This window comes from Perca flavescens, chromosome 1, assembly GCF_004354835.1.
Source record: "Perca flavescens isolate YP-PL-M2 chromosome 1, PFLA_1.0, whole genome shotgun sequence".
Lineage (NCBI taxonomy): Eukaryota > Metazoa > Chordata > Actinopteri > Perciformes > Percidae > Perca > Perca flavescens.
The window spans coordinates 29,307,536-29,327,482 of NC_041331.1; the positions used below are offsets into that span (position 1 = coordinate 29,307,536).

The following is a 19,947-nucleotide window of genomic DNA, read 5'->3' on the forward strand; positions in this document are numbered from 1 at the left end:
ACCCAGACACAGAGCAGCAGAAAGAGAGGGTGATGAGAGGGGGGGCAAAAGTGGTGTAAAATAGAAAAACAGGAAAAAGTGCGCTATAAAATTAGGAAAGTGAACACAAAAAGGGCCTTTAGGAATGCTCTAATCATTAGTTTGGCATGGAAGGGAGACAACAATGGAAAAGAAAAAAAAACATTCAGGAGACAGTAGTGAGAAAGTGAGAGTGTAGGAGGAAGATCTTCCATATTCATCTCCTATCTTCCTCTGGGCTCTTCAGATGGCAGATAAGAAAGATAGCTGCGGGAGTTCTATATATCTCTTTTTCTCCTGTCCTTCCCTTCATTCTGTATTCCTTTCTTCTTTCACTCTCTCTGCAGGTCTTTTTTCAGTTTCTCTGTTTAGTTTGTGATGTACAGTGTAGAGAAGGTTTTTCCCTGTGCCTGTGTGCGAACAGTGCACACCTGCTGCAGGCTGTACGCGCCTGGTTTATTGAATGTCTCCATGCTGCACATATTTTATTGCTATAGGCATGTTTACACACACATACATGAACATTGTATTCATGTATTTATGTGTATCTAGAAGTGATTTTTGTGATGGCTTGCACTCTAAGTAAAGCTCCGAAACAAATATTTTGATTTATTTTGTGTGTTGTGTTTTTCCCCAAACGTAGAGTATTCTGTTACCGGTAACAGTATTGATGCCTCTATTACTGCCTTAAATGCTGGATTGGGTATTGGCGAGCACGCGAGTCTATGCACCAATCCGATAACACATCATTTATTAGCCCTGAATTTTTTTTATTTTAAAGTATTTTCACCCGGGTAACTGCCGCTGGCCTCGGTGGATCGGTGAAGTGCACCCATGCTGTTAGTCTTCATGGATCTGTTGGTGGTAACATATGAAATACGAAGTGTGATCGAAGTAGCAAAAGACAATTTGAGGAAAAGAAGGTGTACAAAATAATATTTACAAAAATAAATAATGTACTGCTTTGGAAACCACAAACTGATGAACAATGTTAGCGTATGTAATGTCAGATTTTTCCTTAACTCATGTGAAATTCATAGTCTGGTTGCAGAATGCCCCTGAGGTGTTATCTATTAATGTTTGGATTTTAAAATCGACGTTGAAAATGTAGATCCAAGGGGTTGCTAGATAAATATGACGGGTTGTAAGATGATTAACAAATTGAAGAAACATATTTAAAGTGGTCATATTATGCTTTTTGGCTTTTTCCCTTTATTGTCTTATATATCTTTTTTGTGCATGTTATAGGTTTACAAAGTGAAAAAGCCCAAAGTCCACCCCAAAGGGACTTACCATCTCCAACAGAAAACATTGTTCACAAACAGCGCTATTGTAGTCCAGCCTTTACTTCCGTGACAAACGTGTGTCACTTTGTAACGCACGTTATAATGCTCGCCTAGCTGCTAGCGTGGCACGCCCTCATACTCTGCTTCTTAATGGCTAGTAGTCCTTACCTAGGTACTGCGCATGTGCGACTCCCAACAAAGATGGAACCGAAGTGAGATGCCTCACTCTGTAGCTAAAACAGAGAGCTCAACACACAGGGTGAAAAGAGGAGCTGTAGCAATGTGCAGTACAACAAAAATATGGTGTTTTTTGAAAATGAAACCATGTAAACCTATTCTGTTACAACCTCTAAATACAATTATGAACCTGAAAATGAGCATAATATGAGCACTTTAAAGAAAATTCAGACTTGGATACATTTACTCTTTAATCATTAGAATCAAACAAAGAGAAGGGAGCATCTCTCTTTTGTTGAAGTGCTCACAGCTAATAGTCATATGCAATCTTGCATGAGTCAAAGAGTTTAGGAGCCAAGTTGCAGATTACTGTGTTAAGGTTGCCTTGTGCCTTGAAAGACTCTACTGCAATGTTAAGGCTTTTATCTGGATTCCAGAAACCGGTCTGCTAAATAGTTAAACTGTGATTTAAACCTAATGTAAATGTTCTTTGTTTTAGAAGCAAAAGTGTGGCAATGCTAAAGTTGCTAAACTGTTACTGTTGTATTGGACAGAAAACAAAATACAATTAAGGAGAATACTCACAGCTAATCTTTCATCCATGTTTTCATTCTTCGATTTTCTATTTAGTAAGATATTCCATGTTTCCCTCACTAACAGCAGGCCGTGGATTTGTTCCAAACAAGAGCCTCATTAGTTCCGCTGCATTTGCTTGGAAATTCTACATGTTTCCACAACTATTAATTTCTCGTTCTTGCGCCTTCTCTTACTCATAGCCGAGAGCTATGGCTTTCTAACTAGCTGCATACGGCAAGACCATATTTCCCTTTAATTTACTCTCCCGGGGGTAGGAGGGGAGGAGACAGCACGTTAATGAAATTATTTTAATTGCTGTGTGGTTCTACATGCAAAGAGGAAATATAATTGGAGTTTGGTGTTGATGTGTGTGTCATGGCAGCTCGAATCATTGGCTTAGTAATTGAAATCAAGATTGCAACTTGTTGTTATTCATGGAGGACTAATTTTGTTGATTTGGTCTTTGAACTTCCTGTTTAATGATTTGATTCTTACCACAGGATCAGGGACCACCTCTGGAATTGGTAGGCTTGTCAGTTAGCAGTTTAGTTAGGCTTGAAGGTGTGAACAAACAGGTTATTACGTAGCATTGTGAGTTAAAACTCTGCTGAATAATTATCAAAGAAGCAAAAGAGTTGTAAATGACTGTGGCCGCAACGAGTTCATTAACTTCAATTTCACTTGCTTCAGAAAACAGATTTTCTTTTTAAATCAAAGAGTATTCACTTAAAGGTGAAATATGTAATATTGTGTGTAATACTGGCAGCTAGTGGTTAAAATAGTTACTGCACTACCAATTCAAAATACTGGAGAGTCGTTTCCCCCGCCCCCTCCTGCCCAGACTCGAAGTTAACGGGGGTTGCCAGACGCTTTTCTCACATAGCCAGATGTTACTCCACAGCACAGCAGAGTAGCTAACGTTAGATGCTAGTCTCACATAGCCAGACATTACTCCATAGCACAGTGGAGTAGCTAACGTTAGATGCTGGCTATATTGACAGTCATAAAAGCCCGTGTTCACGCGGAGCTCTGTAACCAAGTGACAGACACACTTTTTCGGCTTAAAATTACAGTATGAACCGCTAAAAACACAACAACCTCACTGTTCTCTCCAGACGCCAGTCAGGCACACTTCCTCGGCTTAGAATTACAATACGAAACGCTAAAAATACCACTACCTTGCCGACGGAACACACTTCATTGGCTTAGAATTACGGCAACAATCGCTAAACACACTGCAAACTCATAGTCCCCTCTTTCCGATTTACAGCCCCCCTCTCGTGGCTTAAAATAACTCACCGTTGTCGGCTCCAGCCGCTGAAGAGGCTACAGATAAAACAGTAAACAGCCATGGGCTGCTTGCCTGGTCCTCCCGGTAACGTTAACAGTTAGCAGGGTTAACATGGCGGCGTTAGCCAGGACCAGTCGGGATCACTTTACTGGCTATGTCTCAATTGTTTTTGCGAGTAACCAACTCGGTTACTCTAGCTATATAATTCAATGTGAGTACACAAATGTTGAAATGACAAAAAAATGCCCGTCCCTAGTAGGCTAGCTGTGATAAATTAGCCTGAAGCTAATGCTTACCTGTTCAGGAGAAAATAAGCCAACTCTGCGTCCTTTTGGGATCTAAGCTGTCTCCATCTTTCAAATACATCTCCAATATTTACCAGGGGGTTGTTACGTCTCTGGTCACGCAACTGTTAGAAACTAAATGCCGTTTTCTTTTTTTTATGTCATGTAGAATCTATCTCCGTTGATCCTGTTGGTTTGTTTGCTGCTTTCATGGCTGTACTAACGTTACAGCTGTAGCGCGCTGGGTTTACGTTTTTACAGGTATATCTGGCAACCTGGCCTGCCTGTCAAACTGGGCCGTTGATAACAACACACAGATCAAAACATAAACATAAATTCCGTCACGGAATATATTTCAAAAAGAAAAAATACTGAAATTAGCATTGTTGTCAGAAAAGATAGTATTTCAGTTTAACATGTTTCCTTAATATCTGATGAGGCATTGGTGTCATTTATGGATTTATTACAGTACAAATATTACATATTGGACCTTTTAAGATTAATGCTCTGTTAATACAGTGGCAGATGCAGTGCAGTTTGTGTTTACATGTGATTGAATTAAGAGCATATTGAACCCTCTTGTGGTTTGTTTACTCTGGTGAGAAGCAAAATATACCAGGTTATAGAGAGTGAAATGGATTCAAATGAACCTTATTTTTGTGTGCATGCATGCTCATACATTAATGCTGGATGCATGTATGTATTCATATGTCTTTGATTTACAGGTCTTTGTGTGTGTGTGTGTGTGTGTGTGTGTGTGTGTGTGTGTGTGTGTGTGTGTGTGTGTGTGTGTGTGTGTGTGTGTGTGTGTGTGGACAAGAAATTTAAATTTGTGTCTTAATATGCTATGTCAGCGAGCAATTCATGTCATTTTACAGCAGTTATATAAGATTTACAATCAAGAGAATACAGAGAGAAAGAACAGGAAACAGAGGGGAGACGTAAAGTAAGAGAGCAACAGAGGTAGAGTGGAGGAGAGGAATTAGTGGAGCGCAGCAGAGGAAAGAAGGAAGCAACCGACCGACCAACGTCACCAACTTTAATCCCTGCAGCTAGCAGGGCACAGAGCACAAATATAAACAGGTGGGAAAAGGAAGGAGAGATTAGAGGAGAGGGATGAAGAAGAAAAGAGGATATATGACTAGAGTCAGATAAATGAGTGTTTTGAGAACTCCAGTGTTTAGCAACAACAAAGCTGCTTCCTAAAAGTCCCTGGTGTGTATTGGTCTTTGAAGGACAAGAAATGTCCCAGCTCTTTGTGTGTGAATGGTCTCTCAAAAGCATGTGTGTTTATACATTTATGTAGGGTGTACTTAATGTAAAAGATGGAGATTAGCTTTGAGGGAAATAAAGGCACTACAAGGTAACAGTGTGCACATGTTTGTTTTGTGGATAATAAGCAGTATATCCATGCATACACAGTGCACAGAAGTAATACATGTTTGTATGACTTTCTTTCTACATGTTTGTTTTGTGCATCTGTGATGGGAATATGTGCAGTATTAATTGGACTTGTCTGCCTAATTGAAGTAATGAAAACTGGAATGGAAAGGAATTAATTGAAAAGGCTAGGATGCTTAATAATTAATATAAAGTGGAAACTGAGACACACAAACATGTAAAACAGCCACATGTTCAGGCAGGTATACTGGAGACATCCATAATGGACACTTGCACATACTTAAATAGTCATTTTTTTCTTGCTGTTAAGACGTTAAAGTTCCTTTCTCACACACTCCTACTTGTATATGCAGCACACTTGCATACAGACACTTACTGGCAAAGCAAATTGTAGTGGTCCTGTCCATTTAATTATCTGTCTTGTTTTCTGATGCCCGTGCTGTGAATGTTAGTGAACGGCCTCAGGCTCTCAGAGTGACAGAGAGCAAATTAAAGCGACTGGAAAAGTGTATATTTTTTTGAAGTCTTGCCACACTTTAATTTAAGATAGGACTTGATCTTGATATGGCTGCCTGGAAACAGTTAAAGTGATGGTTCGGAGTAATTTCACCCTAGGGTCCTTTGCACCATGACCTTGAGCCAAACGCCCCCCCAGAAGCTTTTTTCACCTGGGTCGACGAGTTAGCCTTATCAGCTGAAAAGCTTAGCGCAGGGGCTAATGGATCCAGGCTTGTATCTTGTAAGTTACCCCACTAATAATGCCAGAAATGATACCAAACTTCTACACTAGTACAAATAGGTTATGCATTCATAAAACGATGGATTGGAAAGTTTGTAAGTACACCAGAAGTTTATGTAAATAACACTTGCCTGTTGGCTTCTCGTCTCTGCTGCTGCTGCTGCTAGAGTGCTTAGGTCCGTCTACAAATTACAACACCGAAAAAGAGATTCAACAAAAATATTTATTAATTTAATGCTAAGCTAAACTGGCACACCGGCAGCAGCAACAACAACAACAGAGAGCAGAAGCCAGCAGGCAAGTGTTATTTACATAAACTTCTGGTGTACTTACAAACTTTACAATCCATAATTTTATGAGTGCATAACCTATTTGTACTACTATAGAAGTTTGGTATCATTTCGGGCATTATTAGTGGGGTCATTTACAAGATACAAACCTGGATCCATTAGCGCCTGCACTAAGCTATTCAGCTGATAACGCTAACTCGTCCAATATTCGACCCAGGTGACAAAAGCTTCTGGGGGGGCGTTTGGCTCGAAGTCATGGTGCAAAGGACCATAGGGTGAAATTACTCCGAAACATCACTTTAAAGATCTCAATATTTTCATGTCATGTGGAAATCAAGCTTACTGCCTCGGGTGGTTCCTATTAGAGAGTGTTCCTTAAATTATCGGTGCAACGCACTTTCTTGGGAAAGCCTATACCAAAGTGTTAGATGGGAGATTGAGGAAGATTGTTGAACCTCAGATTTGAGGAGTGATGCAGAATTATTTCTCGTCATGCAACATCGGACCAGCTCTTGTGAGGATACTTGAGATGTATTGAAAGTATGGTAATCCAGCCTACATGTTGTTTCATTTTGTCCCTCTGGGTGTCTTGTGTGGGACTACTCAGGGCAATATGGGGTGACAGGACTGTTGATAGAAGCCATCCAGCAGTGTATAACCAGAGGGAGAGCTGCTGAAAGCTTCATTTTTGGCAGTAAATCATGATGGATCCTCCAGGATACCTGGCTTAGCCTGCTGACATGACTTGGGCCTCAATAAGTGGCAGCAAATAAATAGATCAATGGATAATTTATACATTACAGCCACTAAACTAAAGAAGTTATGAAGATACTCTGATGTAATACAATGTATAATTTATACGTCAGTTTGGTTTTACAAAAAACTTTTGTAAAACGGGGGGACACGAATTGCAATAACAATACATCAACAACCGCATAAAAGCAAAAATATTTATTCTCATTAAATTGAGAGATCTAAAGTTGCACCAAGCCAACCGAAAACATTATATTTCACCCATGTTTCTCCATCTTCCCTTTCTCTCTCCTCTCTAAAGCCATTACTACCCTGATCCCCATCCGGTCCATGGGGTCCAGCTGATGAGAGTCGGAAAGCTGCAACATTACCTGGAACATATTGAGGACGCTTTGGACACATTCAAACAGGTGTGAGGGATGAAATAGTTACAAACAGGAATTACCAGAGTAAAAGCATACTGCTATTTTGTACAGCGATGATCTTATTTCAAATAGTTTTGTCCATCTCTCCTGTCCGTTATAACATTTTCCTTACCAAGTTAATTGCAGAGTTCTGGAGACGTGTAAGAAAAGATGTGATCAGACGGGTTGTAAACACGAGTTACATTCAAATAATATTATTAATATTATAATAATAATTATCCTTTTCATACATCTATTAGATTTTGTAGCGTTACATCCTGGTTCAACTATAGTACAGTGCCAGCCCATATTGTTCTAGCAATAGCACGAATGCCACCTGAGACTCTTAATCCTTGTTCATTTCTCCTTTCCTAGGCCTATCAGATCATAAAGCCCACCCACGGTGACAGTCACCCCATGACTACCGATCTGTTGATGAGGATGGAGGAATGTCGTACCGAGATGGTTCAACAATCTTCCAGCAAGCACTGAGACACAAACGCAAAGAAAAAAACAGCTAGTGGACTTGCTACTGTACATTTAACTTAGTGGACTAATTTCACTTTCATTTTCATACGGTCTTTAGTTTATTTGACAACATTCAAATACAGCAGTAAAAAAATACTAGCGTATCAGACCTCGTCAGGGATAACACGTCAAAATCCATGACTTATTTCTATCGTGGTCCCTGATGTTCCAGTCCATCCTCGCCACAACAAGACGGAATCACACGACCACGACATGTCACATCCCAACACAACAATCCCAGTCCCTTGATATTTTAGTGTATCAATCAACCCCAATAATCAGATTAATGAGAAATTAGAGAAACAGAAAGTAGAGAAATATACATTTTGCCTACTGTATTTGTACTTACATCTGATGAATGTATTGAATTTAAATCAGTATGTTCAAAGACTGGTTTTTCTTTTTCTTACATAGTTTATCAGGAATTGTCTTGATAAACTTGCTTTGACGTTAATTTCTCATTTTGTAAAAACTGAATGAACTTAGTTAAGATGTGTTATACCCAGTTAAACACGACAAATGTCTACAGCCATGCTAGTGTCTCTGTGAGGCGGTACTTACTGTAGGCACAGTGGTGCTTTGAACTGTAAGCTAGTTTAGCATGCAAATATTTGGTTATTAGCACTAAACACAAAGTAAATCTGAGGCCGATGGGGAATGTCTTTTTTTGAAAGTTTTGCAGGTCATTAACTTAAGTTAAGGATTGGAGTATTATGATCCTGGCACAGTAACAGGGAGCGTTATCTACTTTATCCACTAGAAATCCCTTTAAAGGAATAATTCAACATTTTATGCTTGCTGATATTTGCATTCTTTTTAAGAGTGAGATGAGGAAATAAATATGAAAATCCTGTTTGTGCATTACTACAGAGCTAGAGCTGCGAGGTGATTAGCCAAGCTTAGCATGCAGTAAAGACTGGATGTCTGGAAAGCAGCCTGGCTCTGTCCACTGTTAAAAAATATGCCTACTACTCACTAATTAACACAATGTATTATTTGTTTATTCTGCACTTAAAGATACATAGACATATTCCTATTTTGCTCAATTCAGTTTATTAACGTGTGTGTGTGTGTGTGTGTGTGTGTGTGTGTGTGTGTGTGTGTGTGTGTGTGTGTGTGTGTGTGTGTGTGTGTGTGTGTGTGTGTGTGTGTGTGTGTGTGTGTGTGTGTGAGAATTTTAGCTGGACTGTCTCCTGCTTCACATACTATCTAAATGGGTGATCTCATGTCCACAGTGTGTGTGAGTGAGTGAGTGAGCGTGCGTGTGTGTGTGTGTGTGTGTTGTTTTAGTAAAGTCAAGTTTTCAAAACGTCCATCTTTCCCCTACACATATCCATCACACACACTTCCCATGTTAATCCCTGTTTTTGTGTGTTACAAGTTAAGCCCTGACTGTGTCTGTGATGGAATGTGGTGATGGGTTACACACACACACACACACACACACACACACACACACACACACACACACACACACTTCCCATGTTAATCCCAAAAGTCTACCCTTTGCAAACTGATGACTGCATATCCTCTGAGAGGGAAACCCTGTGAATGTGTGTGTGTTTGTATTTCTATGGGCTATGGGAGGATTAGAGTCATATTATGTTTGATATTTATGTTTCTAAAAGGTTTAGCTTTTCCCCAAATCCTTCATCCGTCCTGGATTAGTCAGTTGTCAATTATTCTCTATTCACTGTTATTCAGCATAAACATATTATATTTATGTTTTTTAATGTATTGCTTTTATAGAGAAAAGGCTTTTATTAATTATATCTTGAAGATTGAATGCAGTTGTGCAGTAATGAATCTGGTAGATTGAATGGTCTGTGGAAGAGTCTGTCCTGCTGTACAATACTCTTCCTAACTCCATTACGCACTTCGTTGCCTCGGTTTCTTTCTGTCTCTCACCCTCTCCCTTTCTCCTCTCTTAACGGCCATCAAATTAGATTTACTATCGCTTAACCCTAACCCTCTGTCTCTCCCTTTCTGTCGCTCACTGTCTCTCTCCCCCATTTTCTGTCTCTCTCACTCCCCAAAGGTTTTAAATTATATTCACTGTGTGTCTTTGCCGGCAGCCTGAGCCAGTCACAGAAATGACACCAAGTGGCATTATCCCATTTTTATTCACTCACCCTTCTGCCATTTGCGCGCCCCCATTTTCACTATCATTTCGCGGCATTCCCTCTCTCTGTGTCTCCCCATGCAGATCATCTCTCACTTTATATCTCTCTTCCTCGGTTTCTTCACCTTTTCCTTGTCCACTCGTATCGTGCCCTTATTTAATTCTACAATCTGTATTCCAAACCCACAGCCAAAATTCAACACACAGGATTGGAAATTGCTGTCATTCCCAAATTGATTGTCAGGTCTCATAAGAATTGACATTTGATGATGACAAAATCCAAGTTTTCAAATTTGGTTTGTTTTATTAAGTATTTTTTAATCAGTACATCAAATAGTTAAATTTAACGCGTCAATATGCCAATTCATAAAATTACACGTTGAGCTTTTAATAGGTCAACAACACCAGTTGGCAGGTGACTTTTTCTTCTCCCTTTTCAGTTGCTTGGTCCTTACACAAAGAGATGCTGCTGTTTCAAGTTGTATATTAACAGCTGGAGACGGTATTTTATCCCCGGTATCGCTTCTCGATTATCTTCCAGTGTTTCAGCGTTCAGTGATAAGGAGTAAATGGATATTACCTTATATTCGTGAGTAATCTCACTTTAGATTAAAAAAAGCGAGACAAAACTATATCTCCATGTTAACCTCACACCTTTACCATCTCCTTATCACCCCCTTCATCTTTCTTTCATCTTTGATTAGGCTTCTTCATAATCAGAGCAGACTCTTTAAACCAGAGGGCTGTTGAACTGAAGAGTAACTGCCTCTATATTGCAGCTTTCTGGACACAATTTAACATTATGAAAATTGCTTGTTTATTTTGATTTTGATTCTTGCCAGGTTAGTGGCATAGCTCTAGGGAGGTTGTTCTGTCTATCAGTCGGCCCATCCATCACTTTGCTCCAGACTGGATTATTGCCATTAATTGTGGTTGACATTTGTGGTTTTGAGTGAAATGTCTTAACAACTATTGGATGGATTGCCGTTCCCGTTCCCTTCAGGATGAATTGTAATCACTTTGGTTATTTTAACTTTTCATCTAGCTCCATCATCAGGTTAAAATTTAAATTTGGCCCATACTCACAGGGCTAGACTAAACATATTTCTGGAGAAAAGCATTTACTCACCAAGTTAGCCAGAGTTAACATCTAAAAAAGAACTTGTGAAATCCCTGTTTACATGTTGGGAGTTATTTATAGAAGTAAAGTGTTCAGTAATTTTCATTTTCCGAGCACATATTAAAGTGGTCTAAACTTACATGGGCACCTGATTAAAAAAAAATGTAAGAGAGGGAAACTACCAAAAAGATTCACTTGTATAAAACAGGATTACTTTAAGACAAAGCCCAATCGGACAGAACAATTATCTAATTAGGTACCGATCTCAGCAACAACAACATAGACCGCTTTACCATGAACGTTAGTCTCACTATCCTGGGAAGGACATTAAACTCGTTTTCTTACCTGACGTAAATGATTTTAGCAGATAGGTGAGTTAACAAAAAGAGCATTCGGTGAGTGATGATTGCATATTATTTGTCCAAAATCACCCAGGAGATCATTCTCTTACTATATTTTCCAAATTTAATGTTTTTTATAACCCAAAATTCCAGGTGTCCACTTGTCTCCCTGGTTTGTCCTCCCTAACCTCAACCATCTTATCTCTCCTGCACCTTTCAGCTCTTCCACCCCACATCTCTCCCTCTCTCTCTCTCTCTCTCTCTCTCTCTCCCCACTCTTCCGTCTCTTCTAAAATGTAATCCCTTACTCCTTTCTCACTTGTCTCCCTCTTTCCCCGCGTTTCCCTTTTTGCTACCTTTATTCTCCTCTCTTCTCTCATCTATTCTCTCCCTCTGCCTCCTATTCCTTCCTTCACGTCCTTCCTGTTCCCTGCTGTGTGGGTGATCAAAGCAGGCTCAACAGGGCAATATGTCATCTAGGAAGCTGCCTACAGCTGTAAAGGTACACACACACACACACACACACACACACACAGTAGAAACTAATTGATATCTAACAGGCACACAATCTAAGTCTACCTTTCCTTGAGGTTTTGGAGTGGAACATTGTTTTTTCCAAAATGCTCTACTATATTAACTTTTTTTTTAAACCAGCTTGAATTCATTAGCCAATACAAATATTATGTGTTAAGGTTTACCAGCAGTCCTTGAGAGAGTTGTGGTCATTTTTGTATGGGTATACGTCCATTCTCATTTTGGACACTGAAAAAGTGACATGTGACCGTTTGCATCCATCACAGGTTTATTGTTTCCAGGCAAACTTAGCTGACTGAGACAGAAAAGACAGGAGCGACAGGTTCCGTCTATATCTGGCAGAAATAACTAGATCATTACAAATTCAAAAAATCCCTGAAGAAAAAAATGAACCATTGAAGCTTAGTGGTAATCAACACAAGGCTACCTGACAGAGGCACGGGGCATAGCACAACATTCTGGGTCCTGTAGAAAGGGATTTTCTATGGGAGCATCCACAGCTATTGATTCTAGCATATTTTTGGCCCCTCTTCACATGAGGGCCCTGGGTACTCAGTCCCCTTTCCCCCCCCCCAGTCCGACGCCCCTGCAGAGGCATAACTCATATTGGGTCCATTTGGCGACATGCACAGAGAAACCTCAAAACAAACAATAGGTGATGTAGAAAATGTAATAGAGGACATGGATGAAAATATATTTTAGTTCCTCTTAACGAAATGTGTTAAAATGTGGAATAAAACCTCATGTTGTATATTCCAGCAGAAGTTGTTAAGTTGGTGAATAAATCACTGAGCAAAGAGTCTGATGTTCTGCAGTTCATGAATTTAAATTAAATTTTCCCTGTCACAGATAATATGGTTTTACTATATATGACTTTTGTGTCACTGTGTATGGAGCAGTATGGAGCCATTCATTGGCTGCCTTGCAGCTATATTTCCACTAGATCTATTAGATTTATGATGTGTTTCGCTATAATGCAAAATATGGGCATTTAATTGGGTTTGGGATGGACCCCATGCCGTACTTTGTTGACTATTATATGTTTAAAGAATGAAGACTCAGATGTGAAACTCTTTCAATACATTTCTTTATTTACATCCCTCCATCTTGCTCTTCCATCAACACAATATGTCAGACCACATTTCTCAGAAACAGTAAATCATCAGAGGACACTTTACATTCCCCGGTTTGCACTGAGCATGTGTAGTAACGCTGGGTAATTCTCATAGGACATAACTCATTCTTCAACTTAACAGATTATTACTTTTAACTGACACACAAACTGGTTTTAATCAGTTATATAGATACTTTTCAATGTCTCACAACTGATCCAATTACAATTGTCTTACTGCTGCTGATAAATTCTGTTGCTGTAAAATGTGGTCTGACCCAGACTTTAACACACAATACTGCTTAAAAACTTAAAGATGCTATGTGTCAGATTTTCCAGATAACACATTCTAATTCTTGAATGCTCCAGCAAACACATACATCAATTTTGTTTTGCCCTACAACCTGATATAACAGATGGCATTTTGTGAATCACTTTATTTAAAGCACCTGACAAAGAGTGCATCCTTTTTAGCACGGTTGCCTCTGATGAAACAGAAACCCTTATTTGTGAAAGGTTATTATGTTAGCTATAAAACAATATGGAGCCACCAAAACCTCAGGCTTGTTTGTCACAATTATTGCTAGAATTAAGCGTTACCACAGTAGATTTTGGCAGTGACACCTCAAAGACGAAACCGCACACATAGCATCTTAAATCTGTAAATCTGGAAACAAGTACAGGCAATTTGTCTCATCCAGAGGTTGGGGTTCCCAAAACATCCACTGCTAATTACACAAGGCCTTAAATAATGTAGAATAAACTGGCATTTCACTTTTCTTCATTTGTTAAAAAAAAAAAATAATAATAATTTTTAAGTTCTTGTCTGTAACCACATAACTACCCTGGATGTGCATGTTTTAGGAATTCAAATTTAACAGGAACAACAGGAGCAAACAAAATCAACAGAACATATATAAAATAAAGATGAGCGTATTTATGATATGTGTACAGTATATATATTTATATATGACATGGGTAAGTATGTACAGTTCTTTTTTTTCTTAAATGCATAGTAACTTTTAAGATCATAAGGTGTAAATAAATAAGAACATTAATAAGCGACTCTGCTCTCCTGAACTCAAATAAATAAACCTTCATTCATGACTTCGGTGAACTGAGAGATAAAAACAGGAAGCGCCAGGAGGTGTCGCAGGGCTAGTTTGCCCACCTTCTGTCGGAAAACGCTTCTTAGGTCCAGTCTGTCAAAAGCATCACAGTTTCTGGGGTAATTACCCACTAGATTATCTTGTGGCTGTCTCTGCAGGTGTACACCACATGCAATGAATGACTGGTACAGTGGTACCTCTTTACAGCCATGAGAACATCAACACATTTAAAATAATTTCCTGTTTCTCTGAGTTTGTTCTATTAGGATAATAAAAGTAAAATTAGCACTACGATGCTTTTGACAAATCATACCAATATCATTATAGTCGGTGTCTATTCCTCGTTTTACCTCTCAGACAACAAACAGGATCTCCCAGAATGCTTGCTGGGTGAAAGCCATTCAGACGGAGAGGGGTGGTGACCAACAGACGTGATGACAGCGATGTAGAAGAAGCATTCGAAGGGTATTGTTCTGTATTTCAGAGGGAAACAGGCTCTTTCATATATTTATATTTGTACAAACATTTAGATCATGAACATCTCAAGCACCATAGATGATAATATTAACAAATCTTGTTGCTATTTCTCCAAAAACAAATGGAACCAGGCAGAGATCTATGCCTCTTAATTTGGTCATAATCCTTTTTTTTTTTTCTTTAGTCCTCTTTCATTCCTTTTATATATATATATTTTAATTGTTCCTTTAGATTGTCCGTGTCATTTTCATAAAAGACAATACTGGAACTATTTAAATAGCCCACAACCATAATTGTCCCACGTACACAGTTTAAATTTATTTTGTTTCAATAATACAGGCCATAAAAATAGGACATTTTAACACTGTATCAATGGGCCTATCCTGTACCTGTGTCTTCCTCACAATTTACTGTTGAATATCTCTTTAACCTATTTCCTCTCTCTTACTTTCATACATAGTCTCTACATGGTCCCATTGCACTCAAATAAAAAAGAATACCTAAATATAAAACACACATTGACGAATCATTCAGTTTCTTTTAGAATAGAGCAGAACAACACGGATACAATAACAGACAGTCAGTCAAGTCAATCGATCAATTTACTTAACACGGATCAGAGAAAAAACATTTTCATTTCCACTCCTGTGTGACTCAGACATTTCATTGCTTTGTGAACATGAAAAAGCCATCACCTGTATCAGGGGAAACATACGGTCCCCAGAGGGTCAAAATTCAGATGTGCTCTGTTTGTGGGTAAAGTCAAAAACAACAGCACAAGAAACTAGCATTTTTCTTGGTTTAAACTTGAGACACATAACTCTGTGTCCTGGGAAAATCATGTACATCTTTCTAATTGTTTTTTGGTCCTTGCAACATGCTGTTTTAAAGGTGGACTTGGTGTAAGTGTCCATGTTCTGTAGGTCTGTATGTTAACTGTTTTAGTTTAAATTTAGTCTAATCTCTCATCAGTGTACCAAAGACCATACAAACATACAGTATTGGCTTGTTTATTATATAGTGAAACACTGACCCACTGTTAAACATCACATTCAAAAAATGGCTATAAATTCAAAGATTTTCCAAGAACACTGATCTTTTGTGGTCTTTTTTTATATGCTAGCACCAGACATACTGCATGTACACAAATTCAGAGAGAAAGATAATTGGTCATGGTATTGTTGAATTGTTCACAAGGCACTTATCTAAATCATTTTCCTTTGTCCTTCTGTCTTTCTCTTGGTCAGTCTCTTTTATTCACTGCACAACAACACCAGGCCATGCTGTCAGCACTCTATTTACTACCAATAGCTCTCAACTACGTAAACTCTAAAAAGTGCTCTCCTAAAATGATAGAAGATGAGTAGTTGTTCTTCTCCTCTCCTGCACCTCTTTTTATCCTTTTTGTTTAAAAAAATGGCAGTTTTTGTTCCTCTCTCTACTCCTTTTCTCTCCATACATTCCCTAAATGTTCAACTCTGTCTAAGAGATGTCTCAGCAGTCTAATTATTCTGGAAAACCTGGTTCTCTTGCTTATGTTTGATGTTTCTTTTTAGACTCTGAACTGTCTCTCTGCCTCTTTTGGCAGTTTTATTTATCTGATGCAAAGTGGCCCGCTCATTTGATGCTGTTCAATGTTTTTCAGGTTGTTTTCAAGCCCTAAGAAAAAATATCCGGACTCATCTGTCTGTTGGCCTGTTAAATATTTCTATATATCTTGATTCCTTTTATCCCTCCATCTCTCCGTCCGTCTGTCCTTCTGCCTACTTACATCTGGAGGAGACATAAGGATAACATGCAGGATTGAGTGGTCAGTCCATCCCTGTATCCCTCCTTCCAACTCATCCAATGAGATGTATTTATTTAGGAGTTGTTTTTTATGTTTCTATATTTTTATTATTAATCGGTGGGTAAAGGGTCCAAATATCAACATCTAATTGTAGCTGTGTATCTGCCTTTCCGTCCTCCAGCTCTCCGTCACTCCATCTGTCTACCGATGTCTTGAGGACACGTCGAAGCAGGTGATCATCATGAGGTGGGCTTTGCAGAAGTTGACTCTGGTCTCCAGTTTGTCCGTCACGGTCTCCAGAGCTTGCAAATACTCCAGTGAGTCAACTTCGTAGGCCTGCTGTAGCTCAACTGAACATGGACAGACAGGCAGAGATATGAAGGCGACACAATTTGCTAAAACACTGTTATATGTACTTTGTTTATGAGAATATAACTCATTTTAAAATCTGTTGATATTCTATATTTTTGTTATTGTCAACAAATTCCATGAAAAGACCAAAACCATCGAGAAATTGATCCTACTAACAAGTGTTGTGTGTATCCAAAGCTTGATTTTATTCCTCTGTGTCATCAATCTCCATTGTTGTCCAAAAACAACAAATCAATGAGCCACACTGTTGCGCTGGGTGACATGTTTCTTCATTACAGTGAATACGGGCACTATTTTTGTGTGCCCAGCTGTTTTAGGAAAATAGCTGAGCCTTTTTTAAATGTGAAACTTTATATTTATGACCCATTTCTAAACATCTTGAGGCCGAAATAGGGAAGTCACAAAGTATTGAGTCAGACTAACGCTTTATTGGTTTTAATGTATTTTCATTGGATTTGTTGACAAAATAAAAACTATAGAATAACCCCAGCCGTATTCTTTAAATACCTTCTTTTTAGAAAGCAATTATTATGATATAAAGTATAGGTGTGCACAGTTTTTCTCAACCTTTTTAAACAAACAAAAACAAAGCCATTCGATGAAACTGCCATTACACTGAATATAAAGTTCTCTTGAATTTCAACAATAGGCAAGAAACATTAGAGAGAATATGCTTGATAACTTCTATGGATAATATCATATCCAGTCAATCAGATCATACAGTTTATTTTCTAACTTGTTAAGAACCACTAGTGTAGAATACATGATAACACACACACAAACGCACACTCCCTGATGTGTCAGAGTCCTACTTACACTCGGTAGTCCATTTGTGCGGCTCCAGCATCAGGTACTGTTTGGTTTGTTCCAGCTCCTTCTTCAGACACTGGTACTTGGTTCTGACTTCACTGATTCTCTGCTGACGGTGTTCCAACAGACGGAGCTTGGCACTGACATACACCACCTCCTGACACACACAGGGAGGAAAGACAGGCAGACATGGATTTAATTCCCCTTTATTTATCCGGGAGGATAATCCAGAATTGTGTTGTGAAACACATCTGGCTCTCTTTCAGCAGTAGCCTGCTTAACATTCACACCTCACCGACCCTCAGTGTGGCCGCAGTCGAGTGCCTTCGGACACTGAGCAGCTTCACTGGAGCAGTCGGGGGATAAGTGGCTTTCTTAATGCCCGCTGTAGGGAAAATCTATTTTTCATGGTTTTCTCTCTCACCCTCTTTCCCAAAGCTCACAATGCTCCCTCCTCTGAATACATAAAGGTTTAAGAGTGGAAACCCCAAAACCTGCACCATGCATTCATTTGCAACAATTTCATTAGTTTCACACTGTATTCTGCTAAATCTGGGGACTTTTTAATACTCTCTAAAAATAAAGTAAGACAGATGGAAATATAATGCAGATTTATTCAAAAGAAAAGCTCACTATTCATTCAGAACATAGTGCTAATGCTGATTCATTCACATCGTGAAAATCCTTACTGTTGTAAAACTTGTTTTTTCTTGTTTTTCTTCATTAACACATACAGTAGCTCTGGTCCGTTCACTGCCTATGTCTCTGTCTTTTCTTCTCCAGCTTCCTCCTCTTGTCCTACACATATTGCTTTTTAATGTGTCCCACAACTATTATTCATCAAATCAATTTATTTGACATAGAGTGCAATATGCCTCCTGCCCTCTGGGCCTCTTCCTTTGCTCCTTGGCTCTCAACCTTCTTTAATTCTCTCCCCACATCCATTCCTCATTCTCCTTCACCCGGCCACTGTGCAGTATATTTTCCTCACACCATTTCTCCTTTCGTTAACCCTTTCCCGCTTTCTTTGCTCTGTTTTTTGTTTCCAACTGTCTTCCACACTGTTAGTCTGTCTTTCTTCCTCCCCACCCCCATTCCTAGCCTTATTTGACCCTTTTTGATCCTTTTTTCTCACTTTAGTCCGACTGTATGTGAATATGTCTTTTACCGGTGGAGATTGGACAATTTTATTCTGATCTGTACCTGCCATGTTTCTAATTCTCCCAAAGTCACAGCCTCCTTTACTTGTACAAACGGTGAAAACTAGACCCATGCCTCACTCGCCTCCTTTCTCTCTCTCACCTTGCTCCCTCCTTTGTCTCTCCTCTTCTGCAGTCGCTCAACGTCATCTATCTCGTACACCTTGATCTCAAAGGTTTCTGTCGTTGCCGTCGCACCCCGGAGGTTTGAGGGAGTTGGGGGCCCCAGTGGGCCATCTACCCAGCATGCACCCGGGCTGGAGGAGGAGGAAGAAGAGGAAGTGATGGTCTGTTTGGAGGAGCGGTGAGAAGGTGATGAGGAGGAAGAGTCCAAGGTCAGTGCTGGGATCAGACGACGACGCTGGAGGCCTGAAAAAACAAATAAGATGAAGACAAAAACAGTGTTACACACCACCAGAGTGTTTCCAGACATAGAATATATATATATATATATATATATATATATATATATATATATATATATATATATATATACACATAAATACTGCAGCCCTTCAACTCTCTTTTTCATTTATTAAGTATTATCACTGCTCCATACATGTATAAAACAAATTACACAAAATCGGCATTTCTTACATTTAGTGATGCATTGTGAGTTGTGCATTTCGTGAGTTACTAGTCTTTATCAAATTGAAAGGAAAACTATCCTTCAACTGACCAAATAGCCTTTCAACCATAAACCCGTCCTCTACATCATACAAACAGCTTGAGCAGGGCATAGCTTGATACTCAATTGGCCTGAACTTCTACTACTGAACTACAAGTACATTACTAGATCAACTAAGAAGATATTCTGCTCAGATAATTGGCAGATTAAAGTTTCTTTATTGACCAATATATTTCATGCTTTTTTTCTCTTTCTAGTTTATACCATTAAAGGAATTGTTTGTGATTTTTCGAAGTACACTTATTTGCTTTCTTTCCAAGAGTTACTTGAAAAGATCGATACCTGGCAACTTCACAGCTCTAGGAATTCACTGTGCTCAGCCAAAATGGCACATAACCACCCGTAAAACAACAAATTAAACAAATGACATATAACGTACTAATTAGTGATCTTTAGAGGTGCTAATAGGCAGATTTGGATAGAGCCAGGCTAGCTGTTTCCAGTCTTTGTGCTAAGCTAACGGTTGCTGGCGGGAGCCTTATATTGAACAGATAGATATGAGAGTGGTATTGATCCTCTCATTTAACT

The 19,947-nt window shown here is 39.0% G+C and overlaps 2 protein-coding genes across 3 annotated transcripts in view; one reads left to right on the forward strand and one right to left on the reverse strand.

Moving 5' to 3' along the window:
- The window catches only part of smyd3 (SET and MYND domain containing 3), a 79,384-nt gene extending 66,721 nt beyond the window's left edge, over positions 1 to 12,663 (forward strand). For both annotated transcript variants that reach the window (XM_028580406.1, XM_028580414.1), the window contains exons 11-12: positions 7,117 to 7,225; positions 7,595 to 12,663. In XM_028580406.1, the coding sequence (XP_028436207.1) occupies positions 7,117 to 7,225; positions 7,595 to 7,711 (226 nt within the window). In that variant the 3' untranslated portion in view covers positions 7,712 to 12,663. The remainder of the gene's footprint in view (positions 1 to 7,116; positions 7,226 to 7,594) is intronic.
- A 1,307-nt stretch (positions 12,664 to 13,970) lies between these two features.
- kif26ba (kinesin family member 26Ba) overlaps positions 13,971 to 19,947 on the reverse strand; it is an 87,507-nt gene continuing 81,530 nt past the window's right edge. Inside the window, 3 exon segments of the mRNA XM_028574472.1 lie at positions 13,971 to 16,700; positions 17,539 to 17,689; positions 18,835 to 19,100. Coding sequence (XP_028430273.1) covers positions 16,552 to 16,700; positions 17,539 to 17,689; positions 18,835 to 19,100 — 566 coding nt within the window. The 3' untranslated portion in view covers positions 13,971 to 16,551.